At 46.0% G+C, this 20,875-nt stretch overlaps 1 protein-coding gene across 1 annotated transcript in view; it reads left to right on the top strand.

Moving 5' to 3' along the window:
- The window catches only part of LOC109889228 (midnolin-like), a 29,310-nt gene extending 10,081 nt beyond the window's left edge, over positions 1-19,229 (top strand). Inside the window, exons 5-8 of the mRNA XM_020480504.2 lie at positions 4,593-5,114; positions 6,320-6,449; positions 6,659-6,988; positions 15,675-19,229. Of these exons, the coding sequence (XP_020336093.1) occupies positions 4,593-5,114; positions 6,320-6,449; positions 6,659-6,988; positions 15,675-15,937 (1,245 nt within the window). The 3' untranslated portion in view covers positions 15,938-19,229. The remainder of the gene's footprint in view (positions 1-4,592; positions 5,115-6,319; positions 6,450-6,658; positions 6,989-15,674) is intronic.
- The last annotated feature ends 1,646 nt before the right edge of the window (positions 19,230-20,875 follow it).

Below are 20,875 nucleotides of genomic sequence, written 5' to 3'. Positions count from 1 at the left end.
GGTTTCTGAATTTCACCTCTCCCCTTCCCTCCTTCACATTGCTGTTTGATAGGTTGACCAGGAGCTTCTCAGCCGTAATGCAGCTGAAGGAGAAGGGTGATTCCTTCGCTTGAACCCTCCCACAGATCCCTGTCCTCTCTGGTCTCTGACGCAAACTCTGCTCAGTTGTTCATGAATGTCAGCTCAGTCCTGTTCCCAACTCCCCCCTCCCCCCCCACACACACGCTTCTCTCTGCCTGTCTCTCAGTACACTTAGTGTGCAAAGGACAAACGCCTGCAAATGAGTTCCTTGAACCACAGGGACCCCAATAACTAAACCGGTCAGCCCCAGAGGTGGAGGAAGAAAAGAGAAAAGCATCCAGAAGTACACTCTCTGAATATTTCATCATCACCTCTCTGACACCCCCACCCCCCTTCTACATCCTCTCTTTCTCCCTCATCCCCCCATCCATCCCTCCTCCCCGGTCTCTGCTTATCATATTCTCCCTTCTCCGCGTAGCAACCAAAGCCTGCTGCTACAGCTACACAAAATGCCACCCAGTCGCTACTCTCCCAACAACAAAACAAAATGGCAGATAGAGCAAGATGGTGGGAGGTCAGGTTGAACTGAACAGAGAACTGGGTGTTGTTCATATAGTGCTATTGTTCTTTCTCAAACACCCAATTAGCTGATAGGCTATCATTGACTTATCACAGCACTGTCTATGAAATGTACCGATCAGAGTACACTTTTTGTCAGACAAATGGACAACTGGTTTGTCCTCGCTCTTCGCTCTGCATACCATTCTCGCTGCGTCAGGACAATAGGAACAATGAGGAGGCCATTCCTTTCTGTCTAAACATAACAAAACTGGGGCCCTAGCTCACTGTCATTCTCTTCTACTGGAGCTGTCCTGACTGACAGGAGTGACTGTCTTCCTAGGGCTTAGGAATTTGTAAAGACACCAAGGAGGTTAAAGGCTCAAAGACTCTGAGAGAGGCTCTTTGTCTGCTTTGTTCTAGAAGTCCTATATGTTTTTGTTCCTGACATCAATGTAATACTGACTTGTCTCAGGAGAGCAGAAAGGCGTGTACGGACAGGTTTTCTTGGTAGTGATACGCTATATGAGACATGGATGTTTTTACATGATGGTTTGAACAGCCTCTCCTGCAACATGTACCCACTGGCTGTTAACTGTTAGTGTTACCTCCCATCTCTCCGAAGACGGATCTATTTCAGGTGTTCCAGTCCACAGCCTCTGGCTCCACCGCCGGCTCAACCCCGGGGCTCAGAGCTGCAACCTGTTCCATTTCCCGTCCTGTCTTCCCCTTTCAATCTGAGATGCGGTTGCGGAATGACTGATCAGACCCAGGCTGGAATTCCGAGCCCAGGGTCTTATTTGGGTTACTCATTTATTTCTGGTGGGAAAATAAGGCATGGACCACAAAGACCTGAGAGTGAGCAGTTTAAAGGGCAGGCTGAGAGTTATGGAGCCATTGCTTAAGTCGCTTGATGCTTTTGTTTATGTGGGCTCGTGGCCTTTTCAGTTATTACCTAATGGGAACATTGTGGTGGGCGGTGTGTGTGTGTGTGTGCGTGTGTGACACACTCGTTCGTGGGGTTTGGGTGAAAACTTCAGAATCAGACTTGGCTTTATGAGTCAACGACTGAGATGCCAGGGCCATGAGTGACAAATGTAACAAGGAAGTGAGGGATGTAAAATGTAAAGAGAGAAAACAAGAGGCGGAGCTTGCATATATGATGGCCTTATTTGAGGTTTGCCATGTGGGGTTGGGAGCTCTGTATAAACGCATCATGAATCACAGCTTGGTGTTTGTTGAATAATCCACACTAGTCTTTAAAGGGAGATGGAATGCCTTGCTCTTCCTCTCTGTCTCGCTTATTCTCTCCTCTCTCTCAGCAAAGCCACGCTGATGTGTCATCCCCCTCTCTCTTCTCCACCCAGATCAAACACAGCGCTGTGACTCCCTCAAGGGGTGTGTGTCTGTGTGTGTGTGTTGGGGTTTTGCAAACTTCTCATTCTCCTGACAGCTGTCAGTCAGGGATACAATCAACTACCCCCTCCTTCTGTTCCATCCCCCTATCCTCGCCTGCCTCCCTCTCTCTTTTCTCCCTGTCCCCCTTGGTTGACTCACAGGTGACCTTTGTGTGAGGAGTTTACTAGAGCCATCTCACTTCGTGCTTGTCCTCTGCTTTCCCATTCCCACTAAGAACAGCACCATTATGTTTCATTAGTCATCATCACCATCATAGTCAGTCCCTGGGTGTTTTTCAAAATGCGTACTACCATGCTCTGAGCACGCAAATTGGAGCCGGAGAGGGTGGGAGTATGAGTCCACATCAAAGTATGCGAAATGGAGCATGAAGGGCACTTCTCGAATGCGTACTCCGTTTGTACATATTTTGAAGCATGCATTGATGCAACATTTCTTGCTATCAGCCATTATTTTAGCTGAAGCGAGAGAAAATACACTCCAACTTCAGAATCAAATTTGGCCTATTCATGTCTCATATGTTGCCTGACTACATAAATTACAGTGGGGCAAAAAAGTATTTAGTCAGCCACCAATTGTGCAAGCTATCCCACGTAAAAAGATGAGGGGCCTGTAATTTTCATCATAGGTACACTTCAACTATGACAGACAAAATGAGGAAAAAAATCCAGAAAATCACATTGTAGGATTTTTTATGAATTTATTTGCAAATTTATTTGCAAATCCACACTCACAAGAATGTACTTGAAGAGAATGTCCTCGGAGAATGCACTCGGAGCATGAGAGTGTGGAGCACAGTAGTATGCATATTGAGAAACACCCACTATATTAACATGACATGTGATTAGGACTAGTGAACAATCATACATTTATATTCCTATGTGTTGGCTCATTGTGAGATGCTGGGGAGACAGAGGTGTTGTGTTGGGTGACGTCCTCCCTCCCCCTCCCCCTCCTTTGCTCCTCTCCTCCGAAGTGTGTCAATACCAATGTGCAAAGGTCACCGTGGCTGCAGAAAGCCGGCGGTCGATAGAAAAATAAATAAGCTGAAGAAAGAGGAAAATGATGGAGGGCAGAGCCTGGTGATTCAGAGGGTTAACAACAGGTCAACACACACAAGCACCCTCCAAAGGCATATGGGTCTGGAGGGAGCGCTCTCTCTGTTCTATGTTCTCTCTCTCTCTCTCTCTCTCGCTTTCTTTTTCTCAACTTTGTCATCTTTCTCTCTCTTTCTCGTCTTTCTCTCTCTCTCTCTCTCTCTCGCACTCTCCCCACTCTCTCTCTCTCCCCCTCTCTCTTTCTCTCTCTTTCTCTCCTCCCTCTCTGTCTCTCTCGCTCTCTCCCCACTCTCTGTCTTTCTTTCTCTCTCTCGCTCTCTCCCCACTCTGTCTTTCTCTCTCTGTCTTTCTCTCTGTCTTTCTCTCTCTCTCTCTCTCTCTCTCTCTCTCTGTCTTTCTCGCTCTCTCCCCCCTCTCTGTCTCTCTCTCGCTCTCTCCCCACTCTCTGTCTTTCTCTCTCTCTCTCGCTCTCTCCCCACTATCTGTCTCTCTCTCGCTCTCTCCCCACTCTCTCTCTCTCTCTCTCTCTCTTACAGAAAATAAGCGTCACATAAGCGTCACAAGTCTTACAGAAAATAAGCGTCACATTGTGTTAGTGCTGAGAGCCTCTTGTACTCCTGTTCCTATTTGGGGAGAGCCTGAGACGTCATTACCTCAGTGTCCTGGGGGAGATGAACTCTCTGACCAGTCAATGCTCTCCCTTCACCAGAGCAGTAACAAGGTCCCTGGAAGGGTGAGACAACAGGGAGATTGTAGGAGCAGTGTGGCGCTAATGTTTCCTACGGCCAAGTCGTGACAACGCTCTCTGCGGTGTGGCCTGGAGTGAGTGGGTCAGGGCCTCCATTCTTGGCTCCGGGGCCCATTCTCGTACTCCTAAAATGGGCAGCCCTTCAAGACCTGCCGCAGACCATCAAACAATCGGGTATTATGAGTGTGTGAGGCTGTGGGGCGAGTGGGTCTACGCTGCATCCTGTATCGAAGTTCTGATTTTTCAGGCCGGGGGCCAAACAGAAGGGTGGCCTTTGTATGCCTGGGAACGAAGTTCAGACTCTGGACTATAGGGGCATTTGAAACAGGAGTGGGTGGGCATGGTATATATGTGTGCACCAGTGTGCGTGCTTGATCGTGTGTGTTTAGATGTGTGTGTGTTCCAATAGCTCCCCCCCCCCCAGCAAATGTTAATAACCCAGTGTTTCAGTGTCCAGGGCAGTGATTGATTACAGGATGGGATAGTGTGGCATACCAGCCTCTCTGCTGGGGCAATTCAATGCAGCTCAATGCAGTCTTCTGTCTTTCTGCTTTCACATCCATACATGTGCTTTTGTTAAACTCATTAACAAAGCCCCAAGCCTGGAAAACAATGATGTAGAGCTAACAGACCTTCTCTTGATGTGTATAGACCTACCTATTTCTGGTATATTAAACATGTAGTTAGTATGCATTTAATGTATGTTGCATAAGCATTCAATATATACTGAGTTTTTGTAGTCTATAGTCCATGAACTAGGTAACTTAACTCTCTCCTCTTCCTGTCTCCAGGTCAGTGACTTCCTGTCCGGCCGCTCTCCTCTGACCCTGGCGCTGCGAGTAGGTGATCACATGATGTTTGTCCAGCTGCAGTTGGCTGCCCAGCAGTCTGGAGGGCAGCACTTACAGCACAGGCAGCTCATCGCCCGCGGGGGTACAGAGGGCACCATGGGACAGTCCACAGGCGCTTCTGGAGGGCTCAGCAGCGGGCATCACCCCCGCGCCCCCACCCCCCACCACCACCACTCTCACCTCCACTCTCGCCCCAATCCTAACCAGTCCCAGGCCCACCCAGTGCCCTTCCCCTCTACCAGCACAGCGGCCTTCCCCCCTGCCCCCTCACAACAGCCCTCTCCTCCCATGTACCAGTCTTCCTCTTCCGCCCCCTCAAGTCACTGCAGCACCCCTCCTCCTGCTCCCCGTCCCTCCCAGCTGCCCGGCAGTCTGTTTAGTCGCTCCCACCATCCCTCCCCGGGTCGACCCAGCCCCGCTTCCGAACCCCAGAGCACCCCCACTGCAGCCCCCTGTCCTGAGGTAAGACCTCCACCAATCAATCAACCTACCTACTGCTTTATAACACTGTATTACTCAGTGCATACCATACTTACACAAAGGCGGGCCAGGACACAGCACACACCATTATTACCTCGCCAGAGACCAGGAGAGATGAAAGGATGAAAGAAAGAGAGGGAAGAAAGAGGGAGAGGAGTTAATGAGTTAGTCTGTGTAGGTTGTTGTCTTGTTGATCATTAGCCGTCTTGCTGGTCAGCAGGCCTCTCTCACTGCAGCCTGGAGCTAGGAGCTATCTGTCACTCTTTTAATGACAGTTGATTTCCACCAACTTGGTTGTTATTGTCTTCTCTCTCTCTTCGCCTGAAGTCAACTCTATGAGTTTTCAGAAACAAAACCAGATATGGGTTGGTGTAGTTTAGAGGCCACATAGAACAATGAAAAAAGAAACTTCTCCACTCTGAAATGTCCCCCTACCTCCCCCTTTTCGCTCCCCCTCTTCCTCCTGTAGGTTTTCACTTTCAGTTCACAAAGCCGAGCAGGGCAGGTAACGGATAGGTCTGCTGTAAGGGACAGTAAAAGGAGCTCCCTGGACTCAGTTTCTTCAGAGTCTTATGTGTCCCTATACAAGGAACGACATGGTTTACATTAGGGTTACTTACAACATCACTCGCTGTTACAACATGGCTGTTATAAACTGGGTGGTTTGAGGCCTGAATTCTGATTGGCTGAAAGGCATGGTATATCAGACCATATACCACGGGTATGACAAAATGTTTAGTTGCACTGCTTTAATTACGTTGGTAACCAGTTTATAATAGCAATAAGGCATCTCAGGGGTTTGTGACGTTGCGTCGTGCATAAGAACGGCCCTTAGCCCTGGTATATTGCCCCCCTGAAAAGAAAATATATATACATATATATATATATATATATACACCGCACCTCCTCGGGCATTATTGCTTAATTATAACATATATGTTACAACACCAGCTTCAAGTCACTGCCACTTCATGGCTTTTGATAAACTGTTCTATTTCAGTAGCATGTTCTATGTGTCTTACATGACCATGTATTATACATACATGCATCTCATGGTCATAATGCAACTACTAAAAACTGCTGTCGAGTGGCAATATATTTCTTATCACTCACTGCAGGGAGAGTGTTGGTTTGTTGAAGGTTTATCTATGACGTTACACTGATGTCTCCTTTCCTCTCCTCTACAGGCTAACTGTGCTAAGAGCCCCAGCAACAGCACTAGTGCTTCAGTGCACTCCTCCTCCTCCCGTAAACCAGGTGCCATCATCGAAAGCTTTGTCAACCACGCTCCTGGGGTCTTCTCAGGGACTTTTTCAGGTGAGTGAGGGCCAATACCATTACACTAAGGCTTTAACTCTAAGTCTATGGCATAGCACTCTGTCAGCGGCTCAGATTACTGCTGTGTTCTACTGGGTGGGGGTGTTATCTGTGGTTAGATTGGAGCTGAGGGGAGTTGTAGTGGTTTGTAACACTCTCTCCATCTCTCTCTCTTTTTCTCTCTGTCTCTGTCTCCTACCCTCCCTCAGGCACTTTGCATCCTAACTGTCAGGACAGCACTGGGCGGCCCAGGCGAGACATCGGCACCATCTTGCAGATCCTCAACGACCTCCTGAGTGCCACGCGCCACTACCAGGGCGTGCCTCCCTCCCTCACCCAGCTCCGCTACCAGACGCAGTGTGGCTCGCCCTCCCCCGCCTCCACGCCGCCCTCACCCCCTCCTTCGCCCCCAGCCACCACCGCTGGCATCGCCGGCATCTCTGCCAAAGCTACCTCGGTGCCCGCCAGAAACCCCATCTCATCCCCCCTCCACCCGCTGGTGCAGTGCCAGAGCCAGATCCGCATGTGCAAGCCCCCTGGTGAGCATTGATAACATCACAAACACACACACACACACACACACACACACACACACACACACACACACACACACACACACACACACACACACACACACACACACACACACACAAACAAAAGCTCCTTCACTGTCTTTGAGCCCCGTTGCAGCAGAGCAACAGATGTTGTTGTTGTGGATGAGAGTGATTGAAAGGACTCTAGTCAAGAGCTTGTTAAGGAATTTAGATGAGCCGCTGGTCTGTTGTAGAGCCCATAAGAGGATTCATCAACGGCTTTGTTTCTGCCGTTGTGTTTCTGTTCAAATGCTGTTCAATTTATTATACCCACATGTTTTGCTGGACTCGATAAGACACTTGGATCAGATGCCAGTTCTGATCAACACAATTATGATAAACAAGCTTTTTCTTTCAACTCTCAGAATGACTTTTCAGAACCTTGCTCAAAAGGAAAGAGAAAGAAAGGGAATACAGAGGTTGTTGCAGAGAGGTTGTTGCGGGGGTTGGAAGAGGGAGGAGAGGAGTACGGGGGGAAGGAGATGCTCCTGTAGGGCTGTTCCATCAGGCTCAGTTGTCAGGCAGACCCAGCCGCAGCAGAAGACTTGTCTTTGTCTCTGGGCAGAGGGGATAGGTTTACCCCTCAGAGGGCCGGACTGGGGATTACTGCCCTCCACACAGAGGCTAGGACAGATCCAGATCTACTGATAACATTCACAGGCATGTGTCAGTTAGTCTTAGTGCTGAAGCGCATTGTCCACGCTCTGCTTGTTTAAACTGTACCAGAGGAAATTGAACTGTTCTTCCATGAGTCTGCTCTTGTTGCATGTTGAATAGAGATGGATAGTGGAGGAGGATCTCTGAATGAATCTGATTAAAGTTTTATGTGGTCTCTTTGTTTGAAAGAAAAACATGAATTCCATGGTAGACAAGGACTGAAATCAGCACTTGTATTGAAACTTTGCATTGCGATAGAATGGATCACTTAATCGAAGCACGGACCGAAAGTTCACCGAACATCCAGGGAACTCTGCAGTACCCAGTGAGCCCTTTAAAACAGTTCTGCACAGTTGAATAATACATGCTTATTTTCTTAACCCAGGAAGACCCCTTCCCTCACCACTACACCTCTCCCACTCCTCCACTCAGCCGTCATCCCATGCTTTTTCACTCTTTCTTTGTCCCACTCTCCCCCCGTCTCTCCCGTGAATTGGCCGTCCCACTGCTTCCTCAGTCGCTGTCCAAAACTAGCCTCATCTGTAAAATACATCTCTCTCTGGTCTCGTCCAGCCCAGGACACCATCAATGGCGGCTTGTGTTCACTCGGACTTTAAATAGATAGATTTATGCAAAAAAAATTGAGTGCTAAAAGAATGCACATTGTGTTTGTAGGGCAGTGGGAGGAAGAAAAAACAACACACATTAAACCTCCTTTCATAAGATTGTTTATATCCGGCCTCTGCTAACTGCCCACAGATTCATTTGTACTTTCACTGAAAAAAACAAAGGGCTAAATAAATGCCTTTGGAGTCAGACTGGCGACCGGCTGAATCCACTTGCTTAACAATTAATGAGCTGGGGTTGACAGAAGCTGTCTGTCTGTTCTGTCTGTTCTGTCTGTTTAGCTTCGTGACTTCGGAATTCTTGGTGAGGAACATTTTCGAAGGCAGATGAGTAAGTGCTCCGGTAAAAGCCTGAGACGACGGTCTTATCAGCCAACACCTGGAGAAAGACTTCACAGCTTAACTCTTCGTAGAAGCCTGCTTCCATTAGACTACAGGAATAACCTATTAACCTACTGCTTAGTACCTTCTCAGACGTTTAATGTCTGTGTTACGTTACCTCAGGTTGAGACAGCCTCTTGAAAATGTCACATAGCTCTGCTATCTCCAGAGAGCCTTTACCCTTTCCACTGCAAGTTAATGTGCAGAGGATAGAAGAGGGCTTTGAATAAAGAGCTCCGGTCGATCCGGAGATAGCTGGAAAAGCTAGTCTAGCTAACTAGCTAGAAAAGTCTGGTTTTGGTTGTGGGGTGGCAGCATGGCAGATTTTGGTGGTGGTGACTGCTGCATGCAGGTCTTTGTTAGGCCCAGGGCCAGAAGCAGGGCCTGTGGCTAGGTTCTGAGGGGAGGACTTTAGAAGGGGGTGTTAGGCTAATTGTTAGCTGAATTCCTGTGCTCAGTGGGACCCCTAGCCTGCTGCCCGGCCCAGTCCTTTGTCTGTCTGCTGTGACCCAGGCTCCATGCAGGGAACCAGGCTCTGCCATTGTAGGGCAGAGAAGAAGAGAGAGAAGGAAAGAGAAATAGGGAGGAAAAGATGGATTGAGGTAGCCCTCCATGCCTCAGGATTAGACCTGGTTTTAAGACCCACCCCTCTGCAGCTGCTTGGTTCAACAGATAGGGGAAAAAGGGAACAAAATGAGTTGTGAAAAAAAGGAAGGCAGGGTGTAACTCTCCTCTCCTCCCCCTCCTGTTTCTTCCTCCCTCCCTCCCATCTCCTCACTATCTGTCAGGTCAGGTTAGCTCTGGCTGAGGGAAGCAGGGTGGAGCTGTGTGTGCAGAGAGAAAGAGAGAGAACAAGAGAGAGAGAGCAAGAGAGAGAGAGCAAGAGAGAGAGATAGCGATAGAGGGATTGGGTGGGAATGGCTAAATTCCTCTCCCAGCTTGTTTAATCCAGCCCAGAGCGAATGGCCTTTGCAGTCGGTGCGTTCTACTGGAAGACAAATCTATGAAATGTTAACGCTCTGTAGTCTGCCACTGCCTCGCGTTAGCATTGTCAACATGGCTAATTCTGAACCGCTAGCTCTGTTCTACTGTGGAAGCTCTTTGCCAGGTTCTCCCCTATTATTTAACCTCTGTCTCAGTCCTCTCTTCAACTCTGGACTATGTTTGTCTCCTCTCCTTGTTTCTGACGTGTGTGTGGGTATCAGTGTCGACCTGACCATGTGCCCTGATCCCTCACCCTGCTCACTCTGTCTGTCGTGCTTCTGCATGGTTGACCCACCAAGCTAGGGCACCAGGGCACTATGCATAATTCATTGACCAGCATCGCCAGGCTGTCAGCGAGCATGTAAGCAGCTACCCGGCCAGTGAAACACACACACGTTGATGAGCAACAGTAACCGAGCCGTCTAACCCCATCCCTGACCTATCAGCCTCGACCTATAACAGTGCCAGCTAACCAACCGCGTCAGGTGCCCTTTCATTGTCTAACGACGAGAGAGGGAGAAAAAAGAAGTGAATGTTAATTGCTTCTAAAAGTCATTTAAGAGCTCATGCCCCTGCAGGGCTGTCGATGCCCTTTCAACGCCTGTCAAAACAGGGACGTTCGCTCCTTTTGACTGGTCTGATTCCCTCAGTTTGGGTTTCCTCCACCTCATCCTCTCTGTCTCTCTGTCTTCTTGTTTGCGCTCCGGATGGCTAGGATGGATGCCAGGACAAAGGCAGGGCTATGTGTACTCCAGGCCTGTGTTTACCCTCTGGGCTGTGCTCAGGGCCCAAGCCAACCAGGAAGGACATGTGTCTGTGTTGGAGGATGGGCCTGTAGCTGCAGTGATGTATGGATGACTAGGAGAGTAGAGGAGCACAGGGGGAAAGGCAACGCCGCAGAGGGTTGGCTCTGTCATGTTTTGGAAAATTACTTTGGCTTTCCTCAGAGTAGTAGGCCTAAGAGTGTCAGGTTATTATTGGGGTATAAGTTGGAATTGTGGGAATGTAGTACGTTTTCAGTTCTAGTGACTCTAGAATAGGTGGGGCTCCACCACTGGATACAAATGGAGGATGCAAGGATCAGGTCCCATTCAGCTCCTGTAGATCTTGGTGGGATTTACTACAAGACTGTAAATAGCAAGGTTCTTCCTGTATTTAAACCCAGGCTGTTTTTGCTGCAGTTTGAGCCTTCACACACTCTACCTGATCCCCTGGGGCCCAGTTTTTTAAAGAGATCTATTCGTATTTCAGCTATCAGAAATAGAATGAATAGAACAGGTGCCCCCATTCAAGTCAATGATTTTCCCATTCTATTAATTCTATTTCTATGCATGTAATCCTATTGGTTAGGCGAAATCCAGATAGCTTTTGAAAAACTGGGCCCTGATGCTCGGCAAACAACACTCTCCTTCCATGAGATCACACGAATTATGAAGGCAAACAAACAATCAACAACACTTGGACAACTGTTAATGAAGCGGAATCTATAAGGAAACGATAGGAGGAGAAGCTCCTTTAATCTCCTCTGTATTTGTCCTACTGTAGCCCTCCTACTTGGCCCAGGCTCTAGAAGGCCAGGAGGCTGACTGACAAATTGATTGTTCATAGATCAGCCTCTCTTTTCTGTTTCTCTCTCTTCTCTCTCTCTTCTCTCTCTCTCTCTTTTTTTCTCTCTCTTTTTCTCTCTCTCTCTCTTTCTCTCTTTTTCTCTCTCTTTCTCTTTCTCTCTTTCTCTCTCTCTTTTTCTCTCTCTTTCTCTTTTTTCTCTTTTTCTCTCTCTTTCTCTTTCTCTCTTTCTCTCTCTCTCTCTTTCTCTCTTTCTCTTTTTTTCTCTCTCTTTTTCTCTCTCTTTCTCTTTCTCTCTTTTTCTCTCTCTTTCTCTTTCTCTCTTTCTCTCTCTCTTTTTCTCTCTCTTTCTCTTTTTTCTCTTTCTTTCTCTCTTTCTCTTTTTTTCTCTTTTTTTCTCTTTTTTTCTCTCTCTCTCTTTCTCTCTTTCTATTTTTTTCTCTCTTTCTCTCTTTCTCTTTTTTTCTCTTTTTTCTCTCTCTCTCTTTCTCTCTCTCTTTCTCTCTTTCTCTTTGTTTCTCTTTTTTCTCTCTCTTTCTCTCTTTCTCTCTTTCTTTCTCTCTCTCTTTCTTTCTCTCTCTCTTTCTCTCTTTTTTTCTCTCTCTCTCTTTTCTCTCAATTCAATTCAATTCAAGGGCTTTATTGGCATGGGAAACGTGTTAACATTGCCAAAGCAAGTGAGGTAGATAATATATAAAGTGAATATAAAGTTAAATAAACAATGAAAATGAACAGTGAACATCACACATACAGAAGTTTCAAAACAATAAAGACAATAAAGACATTACAAATGTCATATTATATATATACAGTGTCTCTCTCTCTCTCTCTCTCTCTCTCTCTCTCTCTCTCTCTCACACACACACAATTCAAGGGCTTTATTGGCGTGTGAAACATATTTTAACATTGCCAAAGAAAGTGAAGTAGATACTAAACAAACAATAAAATAAACAATACAAATGTACAGTAAACATTACACTCACAAGTTCCAAAAGAATAAAGACATTTCAAATGTCATATTATGTCTATATACAGTGTTGTAACAATGTTAAAATACAAAAAGGAAAATGAATGTGAATAAATATGGGTTGTATTTACAATGGTGTTTGTTCTTCACTGGTTGCCCTTTTCTTGTGGCAACAGGTCACAAATCTTGCTGCTGTGATGGCACACCCTGGTATTTCACTCAATAGATATGGGAGTTGATCAAAATTGGGGTTGTTTTCTAATTCTTTATGGATCTGTGTAATCTGAGGGAAATATGTCTCTAATATGGTCATACATTTGGCAGGAGGTTAGGAAGTGCAGCTCAGTTTCCACCTCCATTTTGTGGGCAGTGTGCACATAGCCTGTCTTTTCTTTTCTCGGTCTCTCTCTGTCTCGGTCTCGCTCTACCTTTGCAACATGGTGGTCAGTTGCTACTGCCACAGCCCAGCTGGGATACCCCACCCCCAACCTGCATGCAGTACTGTGTGTAAAGTAGCCTGTGTGTTTATGAAGTGTATGCAGTCATTCTCGGAAACAGAGGGTGCAGAGTGTTTTTTGGCTGGGTGGAGTTCTGGGATTCCACAGGGGCTTTTGGGTTAGTCTCTACCTCCTCCCCCCTCCATACCACCCCTACTACCACCCACACCCCTCCCATGTGGTTTGTTCTGCTGTGCTCATCTGTCCCTGCACCATGTTGTACGTGGTCCTCTGTGGCCTGCCCTGAGCAGCTGGACAGCAGGGGGGAGCTGGAGAGGGTTTTGTCCTCATAGCTCAGTCAGTTACAGCTCTGTGACTGTGGTGCGCTCCTGTCACTGTAGGCTTTTACTGGGCCTGTGAAAGTGTGTACTGAGGGGACACACACACACACACAGCTTCGCTCCAAGGGGGGACGGGTAGAGACGATACAGTGCTGATGGAGGAGCAGCACAGGGTGCAGGAAGGTTGCATAACCAGAGAGAAAGATAGGGAAGGAGGAAGAAAAAGAGGGAGGGAATGCCCTCTGTTGTATGTTCCTTGTTCTCCTGACTGGTCCCTTGCCTAATATTTGCCTGTGGTGGCTTCCAAGAAAAGATGTGTTATTACTTCCTCCTCCTCGGTGCTGAGTGCGTCAGAGAGCTGTGTTTGTCAGGCCATAGAGAAACCAACAATAAGGAAGATGTGGAGGGTTTCACCCTGCTAGTGATTGCGCTATGCCTTTGTGTTCTTTCTCCCTGCCCCCATCCACCTCTATCATTCCCTCCCTCCCTCCCTCCTGTGTGTGTTCTATAAGGAGTCCGCGCCCCAGGCGCCAGTCACTCCTCATTAAGCAGGGCTTGAGCTATCTGACCCACGCCTGACCAGCTTTGAGGTGCAGGAGACAACCCCACGTTTGTCTGTGGCTTTAGAATAGAGAGAAGGAGGGAGAGAGAAGGAGGGAGAGAGGAGGGAGAGAGAAGGAGGGAGACAGATAAATAAAGGGCAGCTGGAGAGGAGAGAAATCCTTTTTCTCTCTGAGAGAGAGTGCAAAAGAGAGAGAAAGTAGAGGGCATGTGGTGGGGTTTCTTTTCTGTGTAATTGAAGGGACTTAGCCGAGGAGAGGGAAGGAGAGGAGGGGGGGGGGCGCAGGGGGAACAAAGCCCCTGGCAGAATGTATAGCCTTCACATGCAGGCAGCTGAACAATGCCCCTAACACACAATAACCCACTAGTTACCCCCTATAATATAAACCAGGCAAGAAATATAGTCCTGTGGTATAGGACCTCATGTAGACACACAGTCTTATCTAGTGAGGAAAATGTAGAATAACTTGTGCAAAATAGACCTTGTACTATTTAATTCAGTGCTCCACAATTCAGCTCTATTCTTTCTGAAGCACCAGCAGGGCTGAGAGTTAGTTAGCATGCATTGCCAGGAGTAGTGAATATTTATAGCCAGAGAATCGCTCTGCTCAATCCGATAAGCAAATGAAGGGAAGAGGTAAATTAAGCCCACACAGAGTCAGGAATTCATTCCGATGGGGGAAGAGGAGGAGGAGGAGGAGGAGGAGGAGGAGGAGGAGGAGGAGGAGGAGGAGAGAGGGCACAATTGATTGTGAAAAACTGCCAGCTACATCTGATCCCTTACCCTCGCCTCCCCCATTCCCCATCACCCGTGGGGCAGAATTCCACTGCCCGCGCTCCACCCTTCCACCCCACCTAGCCCTCTCTGGGGAGACTGGCCCATGAAGGGGGGTGGTGGGCTGGAGGTAGAGGGGTAAGGGGAGGCAGTGGGAGGGTGATGGATCAATGAGCTAGGAGTAGGATGCTGCAGCCATAAAGAAGCCAAGCTCTCTTCGCTTACAATTTCCATTCGCTTGCATTTTCTATTGAAAGCCAATAGCAGTGTCCTCGGCTGGAGATGGATGGCTGCACTAGAGCTAAGGTTTAATCAATAGGTCTTTTTCATTTGCCATCGATCCATGCTAAAAGCTACTGCTGCTGCGGCTGCTGTGTGTGTTTGTGTGTTAGTGTGTACACACTTGTGTGTGCATGAGTGTGCCCGTGCGTGTGTGTGTGCATGCGTTTTATGTGTTTGTCCGTGTTTGTGTGTTTTCGAGAGAGAGGGCTTTGGGTTATTGACATTCTAGGCCATTCTTTCATTCCGAGACAGATACTAATGGAGCTAGCTAATAGATTGTGCTTGCCTTCCTCCCCAGCTCCTGAATATATTTCTAAATGAAATGAAGGTTGAGTTGTGTGGTGTGGGCAGCCATTCACAATGGATCCAAAGGCCTCTCCTTGTAGATCAGCCTCTCATATAAGCACATCAACAGCTAGAAATGGACATAGTCACACAGCTCTGACGATGGCACTCATTTGGATTGCCAGTCGTAGTTATGTGTCTGCATATGATAGGCAGAAATTAGAGGGTGTGTAGTGTGTGTGTGTGTCTGTGCAAGAATGAGTGAGTGTGTTCTCTCTGTGATTGTGAGATTTCAAGGAGACTTCTGTCCCAGTAATTTTCTCCCAAACAGTGTTAAGGGGGTTGTGAAGAAGGACACATGGCTAATAGAACACAGTGGGGCATTTCACTACACACTCCAGACACTATTCAGTGTGTGTGTGTGTGTGTGTGTGTGTGTGTGTGTGTTTCAGGAGCTTAAGAATGACCATAGCAGCATGTATTTTTGTCTCTCTCTGTCTGAGTTGCAGCATAGTCATCACTCCAGTCTGAGTTGATTTCTCCTCTGCCTGGCCTTAGATAACACTGGATGCACACTGACCAGATCTCTCTGTTCCCTCTCCCCTCCATCACATATACAACCTCTCCTACCAATGCTTTATTTATTTACTGTACTTTATACATCTTGCAAAGCAGGGTGAATCAAAAGGTAATGGAAAAGTATGACTGTTTGAAAAAAGCTGGTTTGGTCTGTTCATTGACCTTCTGCTTTCCTTTCCTCTCTCCTCCAGGTGACCGTGTGCGTCAGACAGAGAACCGTGCAACTCGGTGCAAGGTGGAGCGTCTGCAGCTCCTGATGCAGCAGAAGCGCCTGCGCAGGAAGGCAAGGCGGGACTCCAGAGCGCCCTACCACTGGCTGTCCAACCGCAAGGCGGGACGCAGCAACAGCAACAGCAGTGTGTCCAGCGAGGGATCCATGGACCTCGACTTCGACGACTCTGTGTGGAAGCCCGACGTCAAGGCCGACATGAAGTCCGAGTTCGTCATGGCGTAATGATAAAGACGAGGATACCGATTGGCTGGATAATGGAGAGCCAGACTCTGGGATTAAGCGAGAGGAAGTTGGGGATGGTTTCGGAGGTGTGGAAAACAGGCTGGAGCCGAGTGTGGAGCATGAAAAAAAAAGAGAGAGGGAAGAAAGCTGGTCATGGTCTTCTCTCGGTGGGACAACCAACTGTCACACCAAAAGGCTCCCTGCTGACTTTCATCTTGTCATGTCCCCCACAGCCTCCTACCATTAGAAATAAACAACAGAAACAGATGTTTGACATTTAGACTGGGAACGGATATGTCTGGACTTACGAGACTACAGTTATGCATATAGACTGCAAATACGTACTGCCTATGAGAAGAGGAAAAAACCCCAGAACTGAGCATAGCAGACTTGGATGGTGGTGGTAGTGGTGTTTTTGTGTGGGTTTTTTTCCATAGATTTTTTTCAAGCAGAACTCTGGAGAGAGATCCACACTGGACTTGTGAGCAGGAGTGATGGTGGCTGGGGCCGTGGTGTAACTACACAGGACAGACAGATAACTGCTGGCCCCAGAGCCATCCCTGGCCTACTCTAATGGGCATTCTAGGTCTCCACTTCACCGACAAGAGTCAACTTTTTACTTATAGGGTTATCTTTTTATTTTCATTTGAAATGTATTGTTATTTTATTTTTTTCTAAAGAACTATGTAGCATTGTTCACAAAGCATTCAGGTTTTCATCGACAGTTTCAAAAGTAGTCGTTTTTTTGCCAATTTTTCATGATTTTGGAACAGCAGGTCAGAGTGTGCAGGAAGTAGGATACGAGGAGCAATGACTCATGGGAAATGGGCATTTGACTAAAGTTCAGACTTACATGAACGGCAACCTCAGTGACATACAGTAGGATATTAATAGGAATTAATTCATTAATAAACAAAGATAATATTAATGGGGTGCTTTAGAGGATTTTAAAATCATGATTTAAAAATGTATTTGGAAAGAAATCTGTTTATTTAACTTTTCATCTGCTGTTTAAAAAAAACATTAGTCCAGTTTTGCTTGGGTCAAGCCATTCATTAAATTGATAACTAACAAACGTATTCATCCAATCATTCATCCGCTCATTCACTCATTAGGGTCATATTGCCACAAACAAATAATGGAGAAAAAATCCCATTGAATCCAACTTGTGTCTTACAGACCTATTTCACTTATAGGTGGGGATCACAAATGTATGTGTGTGTGTGTGACATTTGTGTATATTCATTACGATGGCTGATTCATCCCTTTTGTCACTCAAACTATGGAGGTTCGGTACAGACGATTATCTCCATTCCTTACCATTGAGATGATGTAGACACATGTCCCATATATTCCTTTTTGAACCTACATCACACTTTAACCAAGGCCCTTGTTAGAAAAATGTGATTACGTCAAGCTACTTTCTACTATTGGAAAGGAGAGGTGGAAGAAAGCTAAGAAATCCCAAGCAGGGAACCTGTCTCCACTTTCATCAACTAGTGCCTCCACCAGTGGATTCCCTCACATATCAGATTAGGCCTTTGACAGACTTTCTAAGAGTTTTGCTGCTACATGGGACTTTGATAGACAGGGAAAAGAGTAACTTTTCTTTGCATGCAAAAAGTGTGAATTATCCTGATATTTTTGTTGTTGGAGGAAAACAAATAGAGGAGAAATGGAAGAGCAGGTAAAACATGCATGAATAATGATAAGCTGCTTTTGTTGGTTAGGTTTTTATGTTCTGAAAAACAACAGCAGTGTCCTGCTCCAAGTATTCTCAAAGCAAACCAAAACAGAAGACTGGACTCATATCTTACCCTGGACTGAACATTCCCTGGACCGTGATGATCATGAGCAAAGAGCAACTGACTTTCCTCCCTGAATGCTAGTTCAACCAACACCAATCTCCTCAACACAGAGACAAGTACCCTGGCAGCAGCCAACTATAACTCCCCTCAGCCTACTTAATAACATAGTGTTCAGCACAGTGCATGTTTGGGACTAACAGGGAGACCCTTTGGACCAGCGTACACATCCCCGAACCCAAACCTGTATGGAGAAACACCATGTCTGACCACCCTACCATGATTGCACTCAAAGAGTTTGCAGTGAGAGATTACCTTGTTTGGTGAACCTCTTCTTTTTTTAAGTGGCCTTATCTTTCACTAAACAAGACAGGTGTGGACTGGGGGGACACGGTTTCTTTCTTCACCTGTATTTTGTCACAACGCTATTGTCACTGAGGATTCGGGCATCTCTTGTTTGTGCTTTTAAAGGGTGGAGTCTTATGTCAAGGCTTCTGTGCCTTAAACGTTGCCCTTGCAGAGTGTGTCAGATATACGATGAACAAATTATTTCCTTTGATTAATGAATTAATTCATATAAGAGTCTGTAACCACACGAGAGCTGTAGTTTTTAGGGGTAAGCACGTTGAGTGAATTAATATTGATGTGTTTGTTCCTCAATCGGTTTTCCCATTTTCTCTCCATTGTGTTGCCATGTTTGTTGGTCTACTTTGTCCAAATCCTCCCCTCTGTCCTGCCCACCAACAAGCTGAAAATCAACACATTGACAAAACAAAGTACCTGACGTGGAAGTTTTGACTGTAATGTGCAACTATGGCAACAAAGTGGCCTGACTGACTTGGCAGGTGTCCTCTGAGGACGTGAGATGACATGACATGCACTTCCTGTCTCCTTGGATAAGACATTTCAAAGGACAAATTACTCCCCCCTAAATTGAATAGAATTTTGTATACATGTATGAAATATACTCTGTGTGTGCCTCACTTATGTGTGAAATAAAAAAATATTTAAAAAAATATAAAAAAATATTAAAAGATGACATGGGATGAGATGGGACAAAGGAGGGGATGGGGAGGGCATTTAAAAAACAGTTTGTTGGTGGAGTTCTGATCACGTCATTTAAGTTGCCTGTTATTTCTTGTAGCCAACCATTGAAAATAATGACAAGAGTCAAGAATACAATTTACAATGTTCTAGCTATAGACCGGTGTAGCACATGTGTGACTGTATTAATTTATGAAACCAAAACGGTAACTGTGAATGATGTATTTCTTTGTGCATTTGTATAAGTGGGACAAGGTGGTTGGGACATAGCAATGACTAATTCCTATGTCCTATTTGATGGAATATAACGGAAATCATGTTTCCCAAAAAAACAAAAAATATATCAATATATTTTTTTCTTAAGCAATACATTTCAGTGTGACTTGTGATAGAACATTTTCCTTTTTTAGGTAATAAATAAAAATACAAAATGAGTAGACCCAGTCGTCCGTGTGGGTGTTCAAATCCTTATTGAAGAATATTGTATTGACTGAAATGTACCAAATAAGAGTTGTATTTTGTACGAGAGTCTGTTTCTTAAGGTAATCAGACAGCAGTTACATTATTTAAAAGCAGAAAAGCTAGAAAGTACATTAATAAAGTATCAATTTACCCATCATATAGAATGGCAATATGTTAGTTAGTATATCTGCTGGCTCATTTTACCACTAGGGAGAACGATAGAAGAGACGGAGAGGAGAGAGAGAGAAGCTCCCAGGGCTGAAAGAACAGACAGATGAGATCTCCCTATCTGTCAGTCAGGCTGAGGATGAGAGGGAGTAGAGAAGAGAAAAGGAGTGACAGATTGGAGAGAGATAAGAGCAGTAAGCAAGTGGAACATGTACAGCGAGCTCTCTGACGCCTGCAGTTACATCGTCAGGTTCTGAAGCACACACTCAGATTGGGGAAGGAAGGCTGCTCAGAACAGAACAGCATGACTTGGCGATGCGGAAATGCCTGAAAGATGTGCACTTGAAAGGACAAAGCTACTGTGTGTCAAGGCATTGCTGCTCAGAATATGTCAGGCTAATGCTGCAACACAGTCCCTGGATGGATGTTATTTACAGGGCAAAAGCAGCAGAGCTGGAACATTTTGGATATGGCTGTTTTGGAATTGGTAATGTGTGTTGCTATAGTGATCTTGTAACGAGGTCTGCTAAATTATGGACAATCATTTTTTGGAGCTAATACCTGTGGGTGGGGGTACAGTAGAGTAACACTTAAGAGGAAGAAGCTATTTGTTTAATTTTATCATTAAGTGCTAAAGTGCTGTGTAGTACTATGAAGTTCGGAGTCCTTTATCAATTACTAATAATCTTCTTTGACCAAATATCTGGTTGTTCTTTTATCTCTGACATTTTATCAGAGCCTGATGCTTTTGCTATCTGATTAGAATGCAATAAATAGCAACTGTGCCAACCTCCAGCCAGCAGATGCATAGCCTTGGTTGCACCTCCATTCTTGATGGTGAAGATAATAGCAAAGGACTGTAGAGATCTATCCCTCACCCCTTTCTTTCTCCATGATGATAGATGCAGATAATCAAACCCACCCACTTGCTGCCCTTCTCTACCCACCAGGTACACGGCGTACAGCAGTGAATAAATCCTCGATATACCACTTTAATAAGGAAGCCCATAAGGCAGGATATTGATGAAAGATTAGACATTGATCAGCGTCCTCCCATTTGATTCGGGATCAGTTCTCAGTACTAAACTCTCAATTGACCCTTTTAGCTGAGAATAGGACTCAAACTCAACTATTCCGATGATATACAGTATGTGAGTCCATGTGGGGGAGAAATGTAAAGAGACCCAGTGTTGAACCCTGGGGTGCCCCGGAGTTATTGATTTGGTCACCCCTCAGAAAACAATAGAATGTATGGATGATAATGTAATCGGGTAGAGTAGAATTGGTGGCATCAAACGTCTAGGAGGCAGACATTCCTTGGTGCAGGTGTGTAAGAAATTAGGTTTGCCTGTTACCATAACTGTCTGTCTGCTCTGGCTTTGATCAGTTAGGAGAAACCCATAGCTGTTGTAACGGTCGTTGGTGGAAGAAGGTGAGGACCAAAGTGCAGCGTGGTACT

Source organism: Oncorhynchus kisutch, linkage group LG4 (assembly GCF_002021735.2).
Source record: "Oncorhynchus kisutch isolate 150728-3 linkage group LG4, Okis_V2, whole genome shotgun sequence".
Classification (NCBI taxonomy): Eukaryota; Metazoa; Chordata; class Actinopteri; order Salmoniformes; family Salmonidae; genus Oncorhynchus; species Oncorhynchus kisutch.
Note: the sequence above shows the minus strand (reverse complement) of the source record. Positions and strands in the feature narration are given on the sequence as shown.